This window comes from Notamacropus eugenii, chromosome 1 (genome assembly GCF_028372415.1).
Source record: "Notamacropus eugenii isolate mMacEug1 chromosome 1, mMacEug1.pri_v2, whole genome shotgun sequence".
Lineage (NCBI taxonomy): Eukaryota > Metazoa > Chordata > Mammalia > Diprotodontia > Macropodidae > Notamacropus > Notamacropus eugenii.
Window position 1 is genome coordinate 354,904,166 of NC_092872.1, and position 23,629 is coordinate 354,927,794.

The 23,629-nt window shown below is 38.8% G+C and overlaps 1 protein-coding gene across 2 annotated transcripts in view; it reads left to right on the forward strand.

Annotated features, from left to right (window-relative positions):
• The window catches only part of WARS1 (tryptophanyl-tRNA synthetase 1), a 42,247-nt gene extending 24,749 nt beyond the window's left edge, over positions 1-17,498 (forward strand). For both annotated transcript variants that reach the window (XM_072630230.1, XM_072630231.1), the window contains exons 5-11: positions 1,603-1,722; positions 2,605-2,787; positions 8,518-8,618; positions 11,397-11,509; positions 12,363-12,536; positions 13,935-14,075; positions 16,983-17,498. In XM_072630230.1, coding sequence (XP_072486331.1) covers positions 1,603-1,722; positions 2,605-2,787; positions 8,518-8,618; positions 11,397-11,509; positions 12,363-12,536; positions 13,935-14,075; positions 16,983-17,144 — 994 coding nt within the window. In that variant the 3' untranslated portion in view covers positions 17,145-17,498. The remainder of the gene's footprint in view (positions 1-1,602; positions 1,723-2,604; positions 2,788-8,517; positions 8,619-11,396; positions 11,510-12,362; positions 12,537-13,934; positions 14,076-16,982) is intronic.
• The last annotated feature ends 6,131 nt before the right edge of the window (positions 17,499-23,629 follow it).

The following is a 23,629-nucleotide window of genomic DNA, read 5'->3' on the forward strand; positions in this document are numbered from 1 at the left end:
ATGCACTTCTTCATCCTGCCTGTTCTGTCCTACAGAAGGAAAAGCACATGAAATTTGTGTCATTGCCCACCTTTAGCATTTCCCTTATACCTAACTGTTGTATGGACTTCTCCTATTCTGTGAGTTAGCTATAATAATTAATTTTTTAAAAGTAGAGAAAAAAGGGAACAGAAATTCCATGAAGCTAACACAGGAAAAAAAGGAAGCATTTTGATTATAGTGGCTTAGGTGATATTTATTTAAGGATTACCTTTCACCCAACATGCTACTGTGGTAAAATCAACAGTACTCCACCTCAAAATCCCCAAATTCCTGCATAAGGAGGGAATTTTTTATGGAGACAGTGTGGTATGTTAAGAAATCTTGCTGAGCCAGGATTTAAGCCTAGGTAATAATGTTATTTCTCAGTCCTGTAATCTCACCATTATATAGTAAATATAATATCATTTTTTTAAAATATTGAACCAAATCACTAGAGGGCCATAAACTGAAGCATAATGCAAATCTGTCAGAGGTTTCAAGCCCCAGACCACCAAAGAGACCAGGAGATCTGCACTGACAGGAACTTTAGAGATAGGAACTTGTTTAGACCTTGTCCTACATGTGGAATAATTCCTGTGTGTGCCTCATTCCTATCGCCTTGAAGTGGTGCTGAAGTACTGTGGAGCTGACAATGACTTGAGTTTAGTCTAGCCCTGTGAAACTAGCTACCTGGTATTTACTAACCCACATTCCTAGCCAGAATGCCCTACCACCTCCTTATACTAAAATACTACCCTGGTGTTTGAATTGACAAGCCACTGCCATGTCGATGCTGCACTCAGTCATGATGGGACCCTCTGGGGTAGAAGAACCCTTGTCAGCTGATTCTTTCCCCATACTATGATTTAAATCATCCTATGATTTAAACTTATGGTCAGTACTTCACTTGCGCCTGTGATTCATAATTGCAACCAACAATCCTAACAGTGTTATCTTACAAAAGGCCTAGTCTGATGCCTCATCGTGGTGTGGAGATGACCCTAGATTCTCCATGGCTGCTATCAGATTGCAAGCTCTGACATATTCTCCCAAGCTACAAAGGCTTAGACTATAGATAGGCCCAGTCATAGATGGTGTTGTGTCTTGCCCAAGAAACAGTCTAAATTCAGAGAAGCTCATCACCAAATTGACCTCAAGATGATGAATTTTTTAACCAAAACTAGTAAGCCACTAGAGTGATTTCAATTTCTATAGATAAAAAGTATATGTGGTATTTCCCCCTACTGAACTATAAATTCCTAGTACACATTAGATGCACAATAAAAGTTTATTGGACTTAATTCCAAATGAAGAGAATGTTCAGTCTGATTTGGAAACATATAAAGAATTAATGTTTTTAGAGAATGTCAAGTGTATCACTTCACCCTTTAGAATGATTAAAAACTATGTCTTATTTCATTCTCTTAAAAGATCCAATTAGAAAGGAAGCAACTTAATTAGAAACCAAGACATTTATTTATTTGCTTGATTTTTCATTTTCAGACACAAATTCATTTAGTTGCCTTCCTCTGATACTTTTTCTAAGAAAGTTACACTGTTTCTTCTGTTCTCTTCTCTTAGGGATATGAACAACATTCTTGATGCATATGAAAATAAGAAGCCATTCTATCTTTATACAGGCAGAGGGCCCTCTTCTGAAGCAATGCATGTAGGTCATCTCATCCCATTTATTTTCACAAAGTAAGTAGCACCATCTCCCAAAGGTTTTTATTATTATCTCTATTGTACTTCTTTATTATAATTATCATATATATTGTTATCTAATAATATAAATGATCATTGTATCTTTTATTATAATTTTAATTATTACATTCAGACAGTGCTTGAAATATATGTGACAGTATTATTTTTGTAAACTCACTTGGCAACCAAATTGCTAGGTGCTTAGAAACATAGAATCAAAAAGTTGGATGAAACCTAGAGAATTAGAGATGGGAGGGACCCAAGAATCATGACACCATATGAAGTCTAAGTTGGATGGCTCCTCAGACTCATAGAATGTGAGTTAAAGTGAACCTTATAGAACCTCTAGATTAACCCTTTCCTGAAGCATGAATCTACTCAACAGCATCCCCCAAAATGGTCATTCTGCCTCTGTTTGAATATTTCTAGTGATAGGGAACTCACCACCTTTATTTTCCAGTTTCCATATTTTATTTCACATCTTCCTGGGCTTGTTTCAAATAAAGAAATCAATCTTAAGATAAAGGTTGTACAGCTCACGTGATAATTTGTTGGTAAAACAATCTTAATGCTTTAATTCAGACTTTTCACTGGAAAGTCAGGTGCTGAAGCTAAAGCTTAAATACTCTAGCCAAATAATGAGAAAATAGGACTCACTGGAAAAGACCCTGATATTGGGAAAGATTGAAGGCAAAAAGAAAAGTGTCATGGAATCTACAAACATGAGCTTGGACAAACTTCAGGAGGTTAGGACGGCCTGGCTGCTATGGTCCATGGGATCACAAATTGTCACACAACGGAACAACAACAAAAAAATTCTGTGTGAAGATACTCTTTGGTAGAGAAAAATTGTAATGACTTTGGGTCTGTATTTTTTAGGTGGCTACAAGATGTATTCAATGTTCCCCTGGTTATCCAGATGACTGATGATGAAAAATACCTGTGGAAAGAGCTAACACTTGAGCAAGCATATGGCTATACAATAGAAAATGCAAAGGATATCATAGCCTGTGGTTTTGACATAAATAAAACTTTCATCTTCTCTGACCTGGAATACATGGGGTAGGTATAAAACACTTCACTATCTTTTTGATACCTACACAGTCCAATAGTTTACTCAGAGATAAATGTGCCCAGACTCAAAACATGCAAGGTAACTTATTAGGGTCCAAAGACCTGGGTTTGAGTCCTGGCTTTGGTCTTTACTAACTTACTGACTTACTGTAGCCCCTGATAAGGCCCTTCACCTCCTTGAGCCTCTTGCCTCACAGGGATCTTCTGGGGACAGTGCTTTGTAAAAACACCAGATACAGGAGCTCTCACTATTATTATTTCTACTGCTCTCTTATAAACAGATCTTAATGTCAGAACTGAAATTAGATCTTTTCATTTTGAAGAGACTAGAAGGAGATTTAGAAAACTGAAGCCTACATTTCTGAAATACTTCTTCACCTTATTTAAAACTTGTGTTATTTTCTTCCCTTTTTTGATATTTGACTACAAATCTCCATTCTTTAAAACTGTCATAACAAATCAGTCCCTTTTTGCTAGTTTTTATTTTTATATAGATAAAGTCTCATTTTAACAAAGTTTGGGGAACATCCAAAGAACATTTACTGGAGAGAAATTTTGTTATAAGTATGCTGTTTTAAAGATCATTCCAGTAATCCAGGACAATCATGTCCATGGGGGGAAAAGGCCTAGAATCACTGTAAAGAACTAAGAAGTCTTCAGGATCAAGTAAGGGAAGGTGGATAGTTTCAGGGGCATAGCTGATTCCTCCCATTTTTCTCCTTATTTTCCTAGACCCAAATTTGTGGATTTTTCAGATGTAAATGATTTTCTTTGAATTTAGAATCTGAGGTCTTGGGTCTGAATCTGAGCTTGGCTATTTACTACCTGTGTGACTGTAGGTAAATCACACAATTTCTTCATCTATAAAATGAAGAGAGGTTGTCTCAAACTAAATGATGTTTGACATCCCTTCTGGCTTTCATTTGTGATCCTATGAGAAAAGTGTGCCCAGGTTCACACAGCTAGTAAGAGCCAAGCCATTTGTCAGAATAATGAGCTTAATTGAATTTGTTTCTTTAATTTACCCAGTTTTTTGTGAGTCCTAGAGGAAGAAGGCCATGAAGGAATGTGGTACAATAGAGAGAGGTCTGGGTTTGGAGTCAGAGGTCCTGGACTCAGATCTTGGCTCTGCCACTTAATACTTGGATAATAAGTCAATCTCTCTGAGCCTGAGGAAACTTCAGTTTCCCTCTCTGTCTAAAGAACAGGTTGGACCAGATTGCCAAGAAGACCCTTCCCAGTTCTAAATCTATGGTCCTTCCTGTTAAGAGAACAATTCAGGCTGTATTGTTGGGGACCTGCTCTGCATTTGTTACGTACTGTGAGGGGATGGCAGTAGATCTATGAAAACTGAGAAGTAACTCATTACTAGCATGATATGGTACTAAGAATACTAAGTTACAAGTCTGGAGACCAGGGTACTTACCTGGCTCTGCCCACATGTGCCTGTATATTTCACTTGTGCCTCATCATTTTCCCTTCTGGGCCTTAGTGTACCTATATGTAAAATAAACAGTTTGGACCAACTGATCTCTCTCTGAGGTCTTTTCCAGCTTTTTTTACTTTATCCCTATCAAGCAGCACAAATGCATAACTAGTCTGTTCATTATGAAAAGTAACTTGACATGATGTTAACCTGACAGAACAAAGGAAGGATTTGTTATACAGGGTATAAAACGTAATCCTGTCACCAGGCACTGAATGTATTTGGGTTCAGCAGCCATTTATTGATCTGCAGCATGAGGCTCTGTGCTTAGCACTGGGATTACAAATATAGATTCAGTTCTTTTCAGGTCTAATATAGGAAAACACACATACATAAATAACTGTGATGCTAGGGAGAATGTGGTAAGGCCCAAATAAAGTGCTAGGAGAAGCCTGAGGAGAGAGAACTTTGGAAAGAGCACTAGATCTGGGGTCCCAAGACCAGGGCCTGCATCCTGGTTTTCCTACCTCTTGCCCCATGTGACTTTGAACAATTCATGGCCTTTCTTGAGCTCTCTATCTTTTCCCCATCTACAAAATGAGGGCATTATATTAGGTTCCCTCAAAAGTCCATTCCAACCCTAACTCCTATGACCTTAGGAACTTTCCTCTAGAAATTATTCATGTTGCTCATGAACACTCCCATTTTCCCCTCCATACTCAAGAAGGCATGACAGGAATGGCTCCACACTTGAGAAGGTGTTGGGCATAGGCATGCAGTGTTCTTCCTCAGTCTGTGCAGTTGGTTCTAAGGACAGCTGTTGGTGGGATCCCCTCCCCATTCCCATGGAAATGGGGCTCTATATAGAGGTTTACTTTTTCAAAAAGAAAGGAGAGCCAGCAGGGTTTTGTGTTTTTTGTTTTTTTAGCTTGTTGCAAAGCTCTTGGTCTTTTTATGAATTGGCCTAATTGAGTGTCAGAAATTCTGTTTGTTTCTCATTAGTATTTTTTTCATCTCTTTTGCACAAGTTCCCTTCTTTGGCTTTCAGGTTCCTCATCTGTAAAAGGAGGGCAGGGGTTATAATAATTGGCCCTAACATCTTGTCCAGCTCTAAAATTCTGTGATTCCAAAGCCTTCCAGTTCTGACAGTCCAGATTCTATAACTCTTCTTCCCATTGTGACCTTAGACAGGTACTTTTGTTTAGGAGAAGTAGGACAATATAATGAATGTCTGTCACACCTACGCATTCTCATCCTTCCTGCCGTCATCCTAGAGCGGGCTCTAGTACATCACACTCTGCCTATAAGAATAGTTAAAAATGCATACTGACACTGTGCTTTAGAGTTTATAAACTGTTTTTCATAATTGCTGATGAAGCATGCCACCAGCCTCTTATTACAGAGGGGAAGCATCGGAGCTATAGAATGAGACATACATTTTCAGACTTGGCCAGTGTTCTTTGTTTTGCTTGACTATGCTCTTTGTACCAAGAGAGGGCTTTCAGGAACTGAGTGGTGGGAAATGGAGTGAGGTTAGTGGGTAGAGATAGTAATGCAAGAGAGAAGAGAAAATGAGAGAGAGAACATCAGCATAACATTTTTAAAAACACAAATCAGAAAGAAACACAATCAGGTACATTTTGTTAAATTTGACATATACTGAAAAATTATTCAACAAGTTTTCAGTTTCATGTACAATCAATACCCTTTTGTTGGTTTTTGTATATTGAAATATTCCTGTTTGGTAATGATTAAGTTTATAATTTAAAAAAGAATGAGTATTGTTCTCACAAGAGCCCTGAAAGGCAGGTAGTTTAGCCATTGTGATCCATGTGCGTGGCCAGTGAAAACCTAAAGTCACAGAATTAGTAAATTTCAAAGTCAGTCAACAGTCAAAAGCAGATATGCTCTATGCTCTGTGCCAGACAGAGTGCTAAGTGCTAGGAGCACAAAGAAAGATAGAAATGACTCCAGTGCTTAAGGAGCTCACATTTTAATTGGAAAAACAACATGCAGATGCCCAGATATACATAAAATATGTACAGAGTAAATGAAGGTCATCTGAATGAAGCTTGGGGTGGGGAGGTTGGGGGGAACAGTTCCTTCAGATGGTGGTGTGTGAGTTGAATCCTGAAGGAAGGAGATGCAGAAGTTTCCAAGAGGAGTGAGAGCAGGGGGCCAGCTGATGCTAAGGTACAGAGACCAGAGATGGAAGATCCTGTGCAAGGAAGGACCAGCTGGATCATAAAGTACATAGGGAATGAATGAAGTGGAAAGACACTAGGAAGGGACAGGGAGCCAGGAGATCAGGGAGTCTTAACTTTGTTGGGATCATGGATCCCACGGGCAGGGTGGGGAAGCCTATGGACTCATTCTCACAAGAATGTTTTTAAATGCAGAAAATAAAGTACAGAGACTGACAAAGGAAACCAGTTCTATTGAAATACAAGGATTAAAATATTTTCTAAACAACAAATTTAAGGATCCCAAGGCTCTCCACTGTTTGTTGTTGTTCCTATACCTGTACATAGGTTTATCTCTCCTTTTTTTTCCTCTTCCTCTTATCTGATGGAACTCTACCCTTCCTTCAAGGCCAATATCAAATATCACTTCCTCCATTAAGCCTTTCCTGACCACTCAATCAAAAGTGATCTCTCCCTACTCTGAATCTCTATAATACTTTGTTTATGCCACTCAGATTGTAATACCTGACATTTATGTAGCACTTTCTCATTGTAGTCCCAAAACAACCATTGAGGCACAAGTATTACAGGTTTATCGTCCCCATTTTATAAATAAATGAGAAAACTGAGGAGGCTCAGAAAGGTTAAATGAGTTGGCTACGGCTGCACAATTTTCAGGACTCAGAGGTAAGATTAAGTACCGCATTCTGTCTCCTTTGCCACGGCGCCCCCCAGACTGAAGTATTGTTTTCCAGTTATACCTTCTTTACCCCGACAAGACCATAAGCCCCTTGAGGGGAGGGGCTGCATCACTGCAGTCACACTGCCTCCGATTCCCTTCATCTTTCTTTCCTCTGTAGCACGTAGCACAGGCCCGTCGTCAAGGTATTCAAAAAAGATTTCTGAAATGAATATAGTATGAAATTCTTTATGAAAGAAAACCCAATTCTGTCTTAGAATAATTTCAATACCTATTACTAATGTTAAAAAAAAAAAAAAAAGGAGAAAATCATCCCCCTTTCTGAATTAAAAACTCCCATGATTCTCCTGCACTTGAGGCACCATCAATACATTCACCTTTGGATGAGATCATATTATTTATATAATATAAATCTCCCTCACCTATTATCTGAATTTAAAGTACATCCTTTCACTTTTCATTACAACGTATGAATCATTGTCTGTTATTGTCCCCCCATGTATCAGCTCTGAAAGAAAAGGGTCAGTGTCTGATTAATGAGTTTAGGGGTTTATTTATTTAATAATATTTAATTAAAATTTAATATTCATCTTATTATTTATTTATATGTTTACTTTATGTTATCTATTTCTATATTATTTCTTATTTAATAATAAATATTAAATTCAATAAATTATTTATTAATAAATACCCATGAAGATGCATAATTTTTTTCACTGATGAGGAATATGTTTTTTTATGTTAATTAAACTCATTAGTTCATAGAATTTAGGAGTGGAAGTGACCTTAGAGTTCATCAAATCCAATATCCCCTGTTCACTCCCAGAAGCAGTAAATGACAAAGCTGATATTGGAATCTCTCTACTTTACCATGCTGCTCACAGTTTGGCAATGCTGGGCCCCAGAATGATTTTGTACATGTAGGTGCACCTTCCATTAATACAGATTTCAGCTGTCTTGTACCTTAATAAACCATGTACATAAGCTTCAGTACCCCTCCCCCCCCAAAAAAAAGAAACCTCACTACTTGGTGTCAAACCTTCTGATGGATAGTCTCTCTGAACTTAACTCAGTCTCTTGACAATAAATATGCATCTGTTGCTGGACCCATATGCAAAGGCTTTCCAACTTTCTGAGACTTGCCAGAATCAAGGTTCTTCTAGCACAGATTTGAAGAGTCCCCTCTGTGGTGTGACAAAGCATCAGAGAAGGATTTGAGTTGAGGTGACCTCTGCATCAGACAGGATCAGAGGATCAGTCAGCCATGTGTCTCCCATGGTCACTATACAAACCTCAAATTGATCTAGGGTCACACTTCATGTTTGCTTCTAGTTGATGCTGCTTAGATGTCAATTTCCCATCCTGAGCAACCCCAAGATCAAAATTTTATTTTTGACTCTTCTTTGCAGGTCAAGTCCAGGTTTCTACAAGAATGTGGTCAAAATCCAAAAGCATGTCACATTTAATCAAGTAAAGGGCATCTTTGGCTTCACTGACAGTGATTGCATCGGTAAGATCAAATTCAGCTGTTCTGGAATCATCTATTTTTAGGTGAAAGATAATCTAATTATATAAACCAGCTGTATTCTACACTAAGTACTGCTCTCTTTGTGGAGACATCAGAAGAGCACAGAATAGCAGCTTAACACAGGAGAATAATGTATGCAATTCAGGAGAATGAAATAGGAAGGTATTTAGTGCCCACCCAGGGAATAGGGATGCTTCCTGAAATTTCTACCATGTCAGCTTATCTCATTAAATATTAAACACAGGAATGCGTAATGCTAGAACACAAACAGCTGGTATAATGCCTTCAGTCAGGTCTGTTTATCCTTATGTGAAATTTTACTTCCTTTTGAATGTTCATTGATCCTCTAGAAGCTTCATCCATTTTATTTTTTGAAAGAAGAAAATTGAGTGGTTGTCTAGTTTCCCTCTTCTTTGTCATAGGATCAGTAAGGTATAATGTATGTAGAAATATATGTACGTATAAGTTGTAAATTCAAGTTACTATTATTTTCTAATCCTAGGGCAAAGACAAACTTGGGGAGTCATGGAATTATAGACAGGTAAAACCAGAAAGAATTATAAAATCATGAAAACATAGAACATAATTGGAGGGAACCTTGGAATATTAGAGTAAGAAGATTTTAGAAATTCTCTTCATTTTAAATAGGCAGAAACTGAAACCTAGAGAATGGAAGTATCTTACACAGAAATCATCTGGGTTTTCATTTCAGTATTTTGAATCCCATTATCACTTCACTCCAGTGTTTTCCTAGCCTTTAAAGTGTTCACATTTTTATAAAATCAGCACTGTTATTTATAACCTGTAATTATCAGTAGAATGGGCCCAGCCCATATGGCCCATTCCTTTACTTGAAGTTGAGTAAATGAGTTGGGTAGATATCTTCCATGGAAGGAATTGCTGGTGCAGACCATCAGTACAATTTTAATCATACATCCTCCAGTCAGTCAGCTTATCCACTTGATTAGCTTTGTTGAAACTTAGTTGAAGGCTCACAGTTATAAAATCGTGGCTTCAGAGAACTTTGAAGTTGGAAGGGACCTCAGAAGTCATCTATTTAAACATATGTTCACTCCCAAGAAGATTAGTTCCTGGTCTTTTAAGTAATGTTGTGAAACTGATTCCTATTTATTCATGACAATGAATTTGAAGTCATTTGACTGAGCAACCCAAATATCTTCTGTCAAGCAGAATAGTTGGGCATGAATTTAATTTTGGTTCCACCAAACACTGTATACCCCTCCCCCAAGAATGTCCCTCATTAAAACAAGGTTCAGAGAAAAGACTGGGAGTTGGAGGACACTTGGGATTAAGTCCTGGCCTTGCCACTAACTAGCTATGTGACCTTAGAGAATGACTTCTTTTCTTTGGGTTGCAGTTTCCTCCTTAGTCAGCTGGGGGAGGGATAGGCTAGGTGATATTTTTGGAGCAGGTGAAAAAAAATATCATGAGATAGAATAAGGAAAGTCATCTCAAATGGTAAAGAAAGCCATCTTCTAGGGCAAAAATGACTTTGATAAGTCAGAACTATCAATAGTCATAAGAAAAAATGCTCTGAATTACTGTTAATTTGAGAAATTCAAATTAAAACAACTCTGAGGTACTACCTCACCTATCAGATTGACTAACATGACAGTAAAGGAAAATAGCAAATGCTGGAGGAGATATAGAAAAAATTGGTACATTAATTCACTGTGGAGTTGGAGTTGGTGGAGTTGTGAATTAGTCCATCCATTCTGTAGAACAATTTTGAACTGTGCCCAAGGGACTATGTATACCTTTTGACTCAGCAATACCACTCCCGGTTCTATATCCCAAAGAGAACAGAAAAAGGAAAAGGGCCTGTTTGTACAAAAATATTTATCCTAGCTCTTTTTGTGGTGGCAAAGAATTGGAAATTTAGGGATGCCCATCAGTTGGGGAATGGCTGGACAAATTGTTGTATATGATTGTGGTAGAATACTATTATGCTATGAGAAATTATAAAGGGGGTAGTTTCAGAAAAACCTGTGAAGACTTATATGAACTTGTACAAGGTGAAGTGAGCAGAAGTAAGAGAACATTGTACATAGTCACAACAATACTGTAACAACAAACAACTGTGAAAGACTTACCTGCTCTGATCAATGCGGTGATCTAAGACAATTCCAAAGGACTTATGATGAAAAATGTTATCTGTCTCTGGAAAGAGAACTGATGAACTCTGAGTGCAGATTGAAGCATATTTTTTTCATTTTCTTTATCTTTCTTGCTTGGACCCAGGGGTTAGAGCACTAGCCCTGGAATCAGCATGACCTGAGTTCAAATCCAGCCTCAGACACTTACTAACTGTGTGACCCTGGGCAAGTCACTTAACCCTAGTTGCCTCAAAAAAAAAAATTAGTATAATACCGCTTGCATTCTCAATGGGTGGGGAAGAGAGAATTTGAACTCAAAACTTTTTAAAATGAAGATTAAAATAAAATATATCAAATTTTAAGAAAATAATGACTTCTAATAGCAACCAATCTTGATGCTTTAACTACAAAATTTTAAATGAAGAAACATCTGCCTCTTCTTTTAAATACAACTTAAGAGCAGAATTTGGCCGACTGAGATCTTATGGACTTCCATGAACTAGAATGTGTAACTACTGATTTGCCAAAGTCTAAATATCCAGACTAGTGGCTAGAGATTTCATAGCACAGTTAGTGAGCAGTAACAGGAGTTATCCTGAATTGAAAAAACATTTGTATTTTGTCATTTTTTTTCCTCTTTCAGGAAAGATTAGTTTTCCTGCTATCCAAGCTGCCCCGTCCTTCAGCAATTCATTTCCACAGATTTTCAAAGACAGGACAGATATTCAGTGTCTTATTCCATGTGCCATAGACCAGGTGAGAAACCATTGCATCACACTTAATTTGAGTAGCTTTAGGTTCTATATGGTGGCAAGATTTTAATTGGAGTAACCTCTCAGGTGTTATTCATTTATTAAGGTCTGGACTTAGGCATGGAAAATCTTCTGTAACTGATGCAACATGAATTAAACAGAACCAAGGAAAGAATATACCTAATGATTACAATAGCATAAAGAACCACAAAAAAAAAAAACAACCCAGAAATAAGTACTATATAATTATAATGATTAGATTGTGCCTAGGAAAAGAGTTGAGAAAATAGACCTTTCCCACAGAAGGGACTGTGGGTGTGGCGCATAACATACAGTGTCAGATTTGGCTAAAGTTTTGGTTAGTTTTGTTGAATTTATTTTTATTTTTCTTAGTTAAAAGGATAAGGAAGGCTGGGACAATACATTTGAAAATGAAAGTAATATAAAAACAAAGGACATTGGGGTTTTTTTAATCTGAGACTAAAATACAAGAATAGAAAATGATCAGCATCCTGGTGTAGCAGAAAGAGCCCTGCATGTGGGAGACCTGGCTTTGAATCCCAGCTCCCACATTCTGTGTTCTAGACTAGAGGCAGTTTTTTGTAGTGGGAAGTACTTTGATCTAGTATTTAAAAGTCCTACATTCAAGTCAAGGTCCAGACTGACTTTGGGCAACTCTGTTTACTTTCCTGAGCCTAATTTTCTTCATCTATAATGTAGGCATAATGATATCTGTACTCCCTCCATCAGGGTTGTTATTAAGGAAAGTGCTTTATAATCCTTAAAGCAGTATGGAAAAGTAAGTTATTTTGTTGTCCACCTCATATCATCTCTGTGTTTATTCTCTTTTTTTGTAGGATCCTTATTTTAGAATGACAAGAGATGTGGCCCCAAAGATTGGCTATCCCAAACCAGCCCTGCTTCATTCATCCTTCTTCCCAGCTCTGCAAGGAGCCCAGACTAAAATGAGTGCCAGTGACCCCAATTCTTCCATCTTCCTTACTGACACAGCCAAGCAGATCAAGAACAAGGTAAAGACCTCCCTTGGCTGAAAAACAGCCTGTAGAAGGCAGCCCATAAGTGGGCTCAATGGAAAGAATTCTGGACCTGGAGTCAGGAAGATTTAAGTTCAAATGCCACCTCAGATACTAACTTTGTGACCCTAGACAAGTCACTTATCCTTAGTTTGCTTTAATCCCAAGGAGAAAAAAAAGGCAAACCACTCCAGTCCATGAGATCACCAAGAGTCAGATATGACTAAACAACAGTGTTTTTGAGAAACATTCACTTTTGCCCCTGGTAAATACTTGTTGATCTTTAAGCATTTGCCATTGTAATAATATATACTACTAGAATAACTATTACTGTAACTTCCTCTTCCCATTTGATTTGGAGTATTGGGTACTGTTTCTAGAAATCAGCTAGGCCATGTCAGCACCCATATCCAAATTGGAATGTACTGAAGTGTGGTGTACACTCCCTGTCATCTTTGGTTGTCTTGTATGGGATTCTTTCCCTGCCCTTTTTTTATGACTCCCTTTTGTATGTGGGTTCATAAACTCTTCAGAGTTTCAAGGGGACTGAAGAGATAATTGTAGGGACTCAAATGTCATGTGAACAAAGTTCACATTCTGTCAGACTCAACCAACCTAAAAAGGTACTAGATGTGGAGAATATGTCTAGTCCCAGAGTATATATTTGTCATATTTGTCATCTGAGAACCAAACTTAAGTACAAAGAGATTCGTCATCAAAGGGAGGAAATGTTCTAATTATGAAGGCCATCCACACCCTCCAATGGAATGTAAGCTCCTCGAGGGAAAGAATTATTTTTTTTCTTTGTATCCATAATACTTATACTAGTAGTCCCTTGCAGATCATAGATACTTAATAAGCTCTTATTGGATTGAATTGACTCTCTGAAGGAATACATCCTTCAGAGGTGGGTCTGTGATCTTTCTTAAAGAAATCCCTACACTAATGAAATCGTAGATCCTTGGAGTTTTGAAATAGCATTGTTGGCCATCCAGTGGATACTGCCGTTTTTATATTTTCTGTTGGCTTATTTATTTGTTTGAGACAATCTCAGCCTATCTCACCGATGCCAGAAGTGCAACATCCACCCACAGTCCCATTCCCAATATTAACTGGCACAGAAGCTTTCACTTGCTTCATTTTTCCAACTTAGGCCAATCTGCCCTTCCTTAGGCAGGGGCCACACTTGCTTGGTACCAAACTTAGTAGAGACATTGGTTGTCTGTGAGCCCCAATGAAGCTCAGAGTTCTCACACTTGGTGATCCACCAGCCTCACCATCTCCAGAAACAGGGGCTTCAGGCATGTGCAGTCACTCTCAGCTCACTCTTTTTAGCTAACAATATTCATTTATCCAAATTATCACAGATTATATTTTCATGAATTTTTTCTGCAGATCAACAAACATGCATTTTCTGGAGGTAAAGACACCATAGAGGAACACAGAGAGCACGGAGGCAACTGTGACATTGACGTGTCTTTCATGTACCTCACCTTCTTTCTGGAGGATGATGACAAACTCGAGCAGATAAGACAGGTATTTCTAAGAGCATGATCCAACACCACATGCGTTCTCTGTCAGGCTTTTTGTGTAACTGCAAAGCAGTTTGATTTACACAACATTAGAAATATTTCAAATAAATGGGCTTGTTCTCTTGTCTCTCAAGGATTGAATTCTGTTACTGAATTTGGCTTCAACTAAAGTTTGATTATAACTGAACTTGGTTGGTAATATGTTTAATATTATATATTTGACAAATGCTTTTAAAACATCTATTGTATACAGAATATTATGTTCAGCATGAAGAGAATTAAAAAGTTTAGATAAGCCACTGTCCCTGCCCACATGAAGCTTTCAGTTGAGTAAATAGGACACTTAAATAGATAACTACAATACATGATAAGTAAGAGAAAAAAGCGGCATGCTGAACCCTCTTATGGGAATGGTCATTACTAACTGACAGGGAAGCCTGGCCTGGAGATGGTGGCATTGGGCTTGAGTTTAAAGGATACATAGAAATTCAAGGAGGGACCTTCCCATAGAGGCTGGCATAAACAAAGACATAAAGGGGCAGTGGAGGAGCACAATTCCTATCTGGATTGTCTACAAGTAGGGCAACATAGCACCAGATTTGAGAAAGCCTTATATACCAGGATGGGAAGATTGGTAACATACTCACTAGGCAGTAGTGGACCAGCTTTAAAAATGTTCTGAAATAGGAATCTTTAAGCTGGAACTAATGAACATTTTTTAAAAAATATTTGTTGATAGCTATATTTCAAAATAACTGATTGTCTTTGTGCCTATGTGTTTGATTTTGTGCATTTAAAAACATGATTCTGAGAAGGGATCCATAGGCTTCATTAGATGGTCAGAAGGGTCCATCACATACAAAAAATTTAAAAACTCTGTGCTAGAAATAAGAACTATGGAATTGTTTTAAATACTTAGGTTTTGAATTTATTTGCAGTGATGTGTTCCAGCAAAGTTTTTGGATCAGATTTTTTTATTTTTTGGTTTTGCCTTGCTTCATTAAAATATATAGGAGGAATAAAATCACATGGTACCTTACATTAATCCTTCTACTCTAACAGAGAGGAATGGTTGGTTCTTGTCAGAGGCTATTCATTAATCACGTGAACAGAGAGCTTAAGAATATGCATTTTTGAAGATTTTTCTAAGTTCCATAGTTTGCTGGTAGAAACAGTGCCCAGACCACAGTGAGGTATAGTGAAAAGAGCATTGGACATGATGCCAAAAAATGTGGATTTAAGTCCCAGCTCCATCATTTCCAAGCTCTCTTCAGGCTTCACAAGGTTGTGGAAATTAGCACTATAGAAAACTAAGGCATTTTGTAACCTTAAAGCAGTGTAGAAATGGGACTTAGTCTTAATTAGCCTGAAGGTCTAGCAGTGTGGCTTAGCATGTGCCAGGTCTGTTGCTAACGAACTGTATGACTTGGGACAAGTTGATTGTGCCTGCATTTCTACATATCTGTGATCCCAACTGAAAGTTTTGTCAGATTGATCAAGAGAGCAGGTGTTGATTGGCCCTCCCCATCATAGAATCTGAGTCAGGAGAGATAGTAGAGGCCATGTAGTCATCTGGAAAAATGAATTCTCACCACCACAACATACCAAGAAGTTATCCTATCGCCTCCACTTGAAAGCTTCCAATGAGAGACAACTTGCTGTCTCCTAACGCAGCCCATTTCAGCTTAGGATATCTCTACTTGTTAGAAAGCTTTTCTTTATGTTAAGCCAAAATTTATAATTCAGTCAAATTCTGTAAGTTTCACTTAACATCACAGATCAATTCAACCAACATCTTAAGGTTTTTTTTTATTTATTATTTTATTCTGTTTAATCCATAAGCTTTCTAGGGCTTTACTTTTTTTTTTAAAAGTCAACCAAAAAAAAAAACCCAAAATAAAAGTGAAAACATGACAATATACAAAACTGAGACACTTTTCAAAAGCAAGAGCTCTGAAAGAACCCTAACAAGACAAAAATTATAAGTGGGTCAATGATGTCATCTTACAAACAGAATTTAATGTAACTGAAGAAACCTTTCTGGGGCATAATTCTCCTCACAAGCAAATGTGAGGGTGGCAGGGACAAGAGAGGGAAAAAAATGAAATCCCAATGTTCCAAGTCAACTACACAAAGATGGAAAGTGGTTAAGTGTGAGTCACCTTCAGAAAGCTTACAGTATACCTGGGGGATGTACACAAATAGTCAGTCTAATGAGTTAGCAGTTTTTCCTCTAGACCTTGGCGACCCATGGGAGTTTTTTGGGCAGGAAGGTGATCTGGTCGAAGCTGTGCATTAGGGGGATTATTTTGGCAACCCTGTAAAGCGCAGTTTGGAGAGGGGAACAGCAGAAGGCAGGAAGGCCAGTTATGGAGCTGTCACAATAGTCTGGGTGAGAGGTGACTGGGCCTGAATTAGTGTGGTGGCATTGAAAGGGGAGCAAAAGGAGGGATGTTAGATATATTTACCATGGTAGAACTGACAGTAGCTGTGGCAACTTATTGGATGAAAAGGACATTTCTCTATATTTTATATAGAATTACCTTAGAGTAGTATGTAATGTGATGTATCCGTAGTGGTGCTGGTAGCATACGAAACAAGATGATCATGCCTCCCTACATATTTATGGTGTAGATAATTCCAATCCCTGTCTGTATCCTACTCTTTCTTTAAGGATGACTAAGATTATATAGATTGTGACCACTCATCAGGGATGTTGTGAAGGAGATTCTTGCTACAGGTTATGGTTGAATTCAGTGCCTTCTGTCATCTCCTCTAGAACCTCAGAACTAGAAGGAACTTCAGGAGTCATTGAATCCAAATGATACTAGAACAGAAATGCCCTCCGTCTCCACCATTCCTGAGAGTGGGAACAGCAATTTCCCCTATAATTTTGTTCTCTCTCTGGCAGGATTACTCAAGTGGAGCCATGCTCACTGGAGAGCTGAAGAAGACACTCATTGAAGTGCTACAGCCTTTGATTGCCAATCACCAGGCCCGGCGCAAAGAGATCACAGAGGACATCGTGAAGCATTTCATGACCCCAAGGAAGCTCTTCTACGACTTTCAGTAACATAGTTCTTGGTTTATATACACAGAAATTCATCAGTGAATATCCACCTCATTGGATTGCTATCACTCATAATCATCTATCAGCTGTAACATATTATATTTAATTGAGACTGAGAGTTGGAAGGGACCTCTTACAAGTTCTGTCTATAACATCCCTGACAAATGGTGATCTTATCTTACCTTATTGTCTGTAAACTGTTACCATGTTTCTTCCTGTGAATTAGTGTGTACCAGCTTAATGTGGACAAAAATAATGTGGAAAAAGTCCGTACGATGTAATAGTGTGTAGGCAAAATAAAGAATTCTAGAAGTTCATTTCTCTTACAAAATAAATGAAAGAATCTGTTTTGAAGTATTTGAAGAAAGTTGATCATCCATTACCTGGTAATCCAATCATTTAACTTCTCAGCAAGTTGAGAAAAATATGGTTATTATGTGGACAGATCATCATATTTTTTACCTAAAATATATGTATCTGTGCTTATTTTTGGTACAGATACTAAAAGGGGCATTTCCAATCTCCCTCGGTGTTCTGACACTATTCTTTTATATCCAACTTTGGACGAAAATGTAAATCAATGTACAGCTAGAATCAAAACGCTATTCCTGCTGAGTTAAAAAGTTATTTAGGAAATCAGTATTGGTATTTAGTGAGTTTAACTCGGGTGCATGCTGCCCAAGCAGAGAAGCTGCCTTCAATAAGTTGGACTAGAACATAATATCCCAGCTGACTCGAGAGCCAACTTTGACATAGTTCTGGTATTATGGATGATACTTCAATATCATGTAACCAGTTCTTAGGAAATTATCAAGTCCTTTATCGGTAAATTTTTCCATTTTGTTTCTTAAACTGCTTTCTGCATTCCTGCCCTATTCCATAAATCATGCTTTCTTAACTATGATTTTCCAATATTTCTAAACCAAAGAATCAGAGAAATTTCACACTCCATTTATGACAAAGGAAATATGAAGTGATTTTGTCATATTGCTTTTGATACATAAAATGCTGAAAGAAACACTCTTGCCTTTTCAAATCATTGTCTTAGCACTCGACTGGCTTAGAAATGCAAGACAGTAAAGGTTCTCTTAACTGTTTCTTAAAGATAATAAAAATAGAAAGAAAGTGTTTACTATGCCAAGTTGATAATATGGACTTGAAAACCCTGAAGACTCATCTGAAAATTGTGTAATGTAATTCTGTAAGTGAGTGAATCCACCACCTATATCAACCCCTTGGTTTTCTACATTCAGGATTCCAGAGTGGGGTAGCCATTCCTAACTCTGAATCTTTGCTTAATCTGTCTAGAAGAAAACACAACCCCTTCCCTCATGCTCCCCTTTGCAAACAACTGTGAATCTTTGGCTGGGCCTTGCTTGATTCACTCAAGATGAATCCCTAAGAAAGTGATTGGGATAAACTTAACCTACATAAAGACTTGAAGATCACCATGCAAGCATTTGATACCACCAGAGCCCTAGGAGGAGTGAGGGTGTAGCACATCAAAATGTAGGGGAGGAGGCCATCCCTCCTTTCTCTTTCCACCGCTATCATTGGCTGACTGAACTGTCCTCTGTACCACAGTCAACAATAGGTCTAGTTGGTTGCAAAACCAGTCACTGAGCTGTTTGACAGAGGCAGCCTGGTATAGGAAAAATAGGCTAAGTTTTAGAGTCAATAGATTTGGGTTCAAGTCTTAGCTGTAGCCACTCTCTTATGTAACCACTCCATGCTTTAGTTCCCCAATCTGTGAAATGAAAGAGTTGGACTAGACAATTTTTCAGGTTCTTTTCAGTCTATGCCAGGTCAACCAGCCCAGTGACAGGGATCATAGCAGTTTTGAAGCCCCAAAACACAGAATATCAGCATTCAAAGAGAACTTGGAGATCATCTAGTTTACCCACAGTTTTATAGGTGAAGAATTCAAGAGGAAAATAACATGTCCAAGGTAGTTCAGCTAGTTAAAGTCTGAGTTGAAATCTGAACCCCATTTTCTTGACTCCCAGACCAGTGTTCTTTTCACTACTCCTTTCTGCCTTTTCTTAGTGCCATGCTAACTGAATATAAGAAGGCCTCATTCCCTTTTGGCTTAGAGTAGCACAGGACTGTTTAGGGGATTGGTTACTCCAGGAATAAGACCATCCTTTCTGGTTTCACACCCTTGCCCCAGATTGTCAGGGTTTCCCAGTTGGAAAGGCTTGAAGCTAAGATTTGAACTCAAGTCTACAACTCTTTCCACCATACTTTCCACCATTCCACCCTCTAGTCCATTCCAATTCTATGAAAATAGGACCCTGTGCTTTGCTATGGCAGGCTCTGGTACCAAGAGCTTGGATCCCTTCCAGAGTCATATGCCAGTTCTCTTTCTAAAAAGAAAAATTAAAAATTCCCATGTCTATAGTGCTTCAAGGTTTGCAAAGCACATTCCCTACAACAATACTGTCCTCATCATTTTATAGAATAAGAAATAGCAGAAAGGTTGAGATTTGCCCACAAGTGCACCATTAGTAAATATTTAAGGCAGGATTTGAACATAGGCCCCCAAACTCCCTATGTTCTAACCATTATACCACATTCCCTTTCAGGCCAAAGGCAGAAAGAAGCAGCTTTTTCTCTGTCTTTTTGGGTGTGGGCTATTTTGTTATTTGTTTGTTTGAATATCAATCAATATTTTAGAGAGGCCAAATTAAAATTATTAAACTTGCTTATAGGAAACATTTCATGTTTGGTCCAATACTCTCACTTGCACTGAGTGCAGATTGAAACTTTTTTTTTTATTTTATTTTTCTTTGTGTGTGTATGTGTGTATATTTTCTTTTTCAGCATGCCTAATGTGGAAATATGTTTTGCCTGACTTCACATGTGTATTTGCTATCATCTTACCTCCTCAGGGGGTAAGGGAAGAGAAAAAGAGCGTTGAGAGCTCCAATTTTTTTTTTAAATGGATGTTAAAAAATTTGTACATGTAATTGGGAAATATTTAACCAAATTAATAAGAATAATTTTTTTTAAAAAACCTCTCACTAAATCCAACCATTCTATGTCTCTCACTCCTTTATTGAAGTAAAACTCCTTGAGAAATCTATCTACTCAGCATCTCCTCTTCCTCCCTTCTAAACTTTCTGCTGTCTGACTTTAGCCTTATCATTCAATGGAAACTACTCTCTCCAGAGTTACTGATCATCTCTTAATTGCCGGATCTAATGGCCTCTTCTCACGTCTCATCTTTCTTGACATCTCTGCAGACTGACATTATCGATCACCCTTTTTGGCATGCTCTCTCATCTCAAGGCTTTCCTAACCCTGTTCTCTCCCAATTCTCCCCTCAACTGTCTGACCACTCTTCCTCAGTCTACTTTGCTGTATCTTCATCCAGGTTGTGCCTGTTTGAAAAATGAGCCCCAAACAAATGACTGAGTCATAGGAATTTGTTTATGGAAACATAGGGGTTTATCAAGACCAGTTCATCAACCACCACAAATTGCAGAGGGGTTATTCTTAAGGAGACAAGCAGCTTAGCATAGGAGAGAAACAGCAGCAAGACCTGGTTTAAGTCCCACCCCTAACACATACAATGGCTATGTAACCCAGGCAAGCTAGTCATTACTCAGTGCTACCGGCCAGCAGTGTCAAATACTAGCCCACAACATTCCTGAGTAGCTCAAGCCATATTAAAAAGTAATTGGGAAATAGTTAAGAAAACAAATAAAAATCCTAGGTGAGAAGAGGAAACAATTTTCCTCTGATCCCACTACCTTTCTATCTCCCAATGGGCACAATGTGTCCCCCTGAGGGAAGGCAACATGCCCCTTCCCAAGCATCTTCTCCCTGCCCCGAAGCAATGACTTCCATTTATGCTAGCATAAGGCAACATCAACCTCCAAATGCTGGTCCAGTCTCCCAATTGAGATTGGAGAACCTCCAATGCAAAAAGGAGAAGCTTTCCCTTGGACCTTGACCTCCCATATCTCACTCCACCTGTCCTTTGAGAGAAGAGGAAAAGGAAAACTGGTGAGGGTGGGAAGTTCTTTCTCCTGCCTGGCAAGTTGGACTTCCATCTCCAGCTGCACCTTTCTTATCTAATCTCCATATAGCAGAGGGAAGAGGAATAGTGAAGCTGCACTCCCATCTGACCATGTGTCTTCCATCTCAGACTACACTTGGTTATCAACAAGGACCCCAGCCTACACAGGAGTGCCTGCTGTACAGGTTCTTAGATCTGCTTTGCTAAAAGGAAAGCAACTTTTCAGGGATCAGCAATCTGCTTTAATCAAGTACATAAGTCATTCACATAGTTCAGAGCAGGGGAAAGTCAGCACCCCGAACTTCAGAGAAAATACAAGCAGAAATTACAAACAAAAAGACCAGGGCTTCCAACTCTCTGACCATAAACAATACATACATCATTACCAGAAAGAGAAGCACCAACATCTGGGTTTTCAAAGCCAGGGGGCTCCTTAGTGGCTACCCAGAGTCTCATATGGCACACTTCCAAAAAATAACCTCCCCTCAGAGTACATATACTCTTTTCAGGGGTGGAGGGCAGGACCCTTGACCCTGTGCATCATTAGAAATTAACAAAAGGTGTCTGAGGCCTATTAATGGGCCTTCCCCCCACCCACCATTAACTTTACATTAACATTACAACTTCTCTCCTGCCAGATCTCTAGTCTCTTTTGGGAAGTGGAATGGTGCCCTCTACTCAATGATGAACACTCTCACACCTAGTCATAACCTTCACATCCCAGTGATTCAGAACCCCTGTAGCTCATCATTCAAATCCCATTTCCCAGCACTACCTATTGATTCCTTATAACCATCCTCTTCAACCCTCCCACGCCAAAGCTTCAAACCTCACCCAATCCTTCCATCATGCCCAGTGGCCTGTCCATAGGCATCAAACTTCCCTTTATTCTAAAATCTTCCATTACTCAGTAACCTCTTCTCCTTTGATACTCATGAAGTTCATAACTACCACACAATCAGAATCCTGATAACTGGTCTACAAACCTCCAGGTTATTCCCTCTCCTTCCTTGATGAATGTGATAGGTACATGGCTAACAGTTTTTCTCTTTTACCCTTATACTAAGGGACTTCAGGACACATACTCTCTCAAACACCCTAAACACTCAGTTTCTCAACTCACTCATTTTTCATGACCTATTCTATCCCACCTCAAACACATCTAAAGATGGCCATACCCTTGATCCCACCATAACCCACAAATGCACCACCTCTAAGTTCAAAAATTCTGAAATTCCCTATCTGACCATAATTTATTGGCTTTTAATTTCTCCCTCTGCCTTCCTTTAAAATGCCCATCTCTTTATCTGTAGCATGACCTCCAATCCCTTGGGCCTTCAGTTCTCACCCAGGCCAACTGTAGTCACTGCAGTAGCCACTCCCTCCTCTTCTCCCCATCTTAACCACTTGGTGAACCAGTTGAATTCCACATTATTCTCCTCTCTAGGATCCCTAACCTCATTATCCATCACGCCCAGCCAAGCCTCAACCTTCAAACTCTCTCTCCACTTCTTGCTTTGTGCCTACATATATGCTACTGAATGAAAGTGGAGAAAATCACACAACCCTTCTGAGTTGATTCAACACAAATTTATGTTACACAACCTCTACTAAGCCCTCACAGCTACAAGGTAATCCTGCTATACCTCCCTTATCAACTCACTATCCCACTCTCCACAGCAATTCCTCAAACTTCCCACAGCTCTGCCTTCCCCTACCTACTCAGTTGAAAATTTTACCTCATGTTTTACATTTAAAATTGAGGCCATTTATCATGAGTTGTCTCCCCTTTCCCTTATCTCCTTTCATGTAGAGGCCTTCTGCCACTGTTTCCTCCTTCACCCTTGTCTCACATAAAGAGGTTGCCCTACTTCTTACCAAAGCAAGCAGAAGTGAACTCATTCTATCCCATCTCCCCCAATAATAAGTATCTCTACTTCCTCTTTTCTGTCTATTTAACCCCTTTCAATCTGGCTTCCAACCTCCCCATTCCACCAAAACTGCTCTCTCCAGTGTCACCAGTGATCTTTTAACTGCCAGATGCAATGGACTTTTCTTAGTCTTCACCCCTCCTGACCATTGACACTGTTGATCACACCCTCTCCTCCTTGATGCTCTCTAAGTTTTCCAGACACCACTTTCTTTTTGGATCTCTTCCTACGTATCTGACTCCTTCATCTTTCTCCTTTGCTGGATCCTCCTCCAGTGCATGCCCTCTAACTGTAGATGTCCCATGGGGCTCTGTCCTGCGTCCTTTCTCTTCTCCTTCTATACTACTTCACTTGGTGATCTCATCCACTCCCATGGATTTAATTATCATTTTACAGATGATTCTGAAATCTACCAATCCTGCCCTAACTTCTTTGCTGACCTCCAGTCTCAACAAGAAAAGTTCAGTCTGACATTTCAGACACCTCGAACTGGTCTAGTAATCTTAAATTCAACAAAACTCATCTTCTCCTAA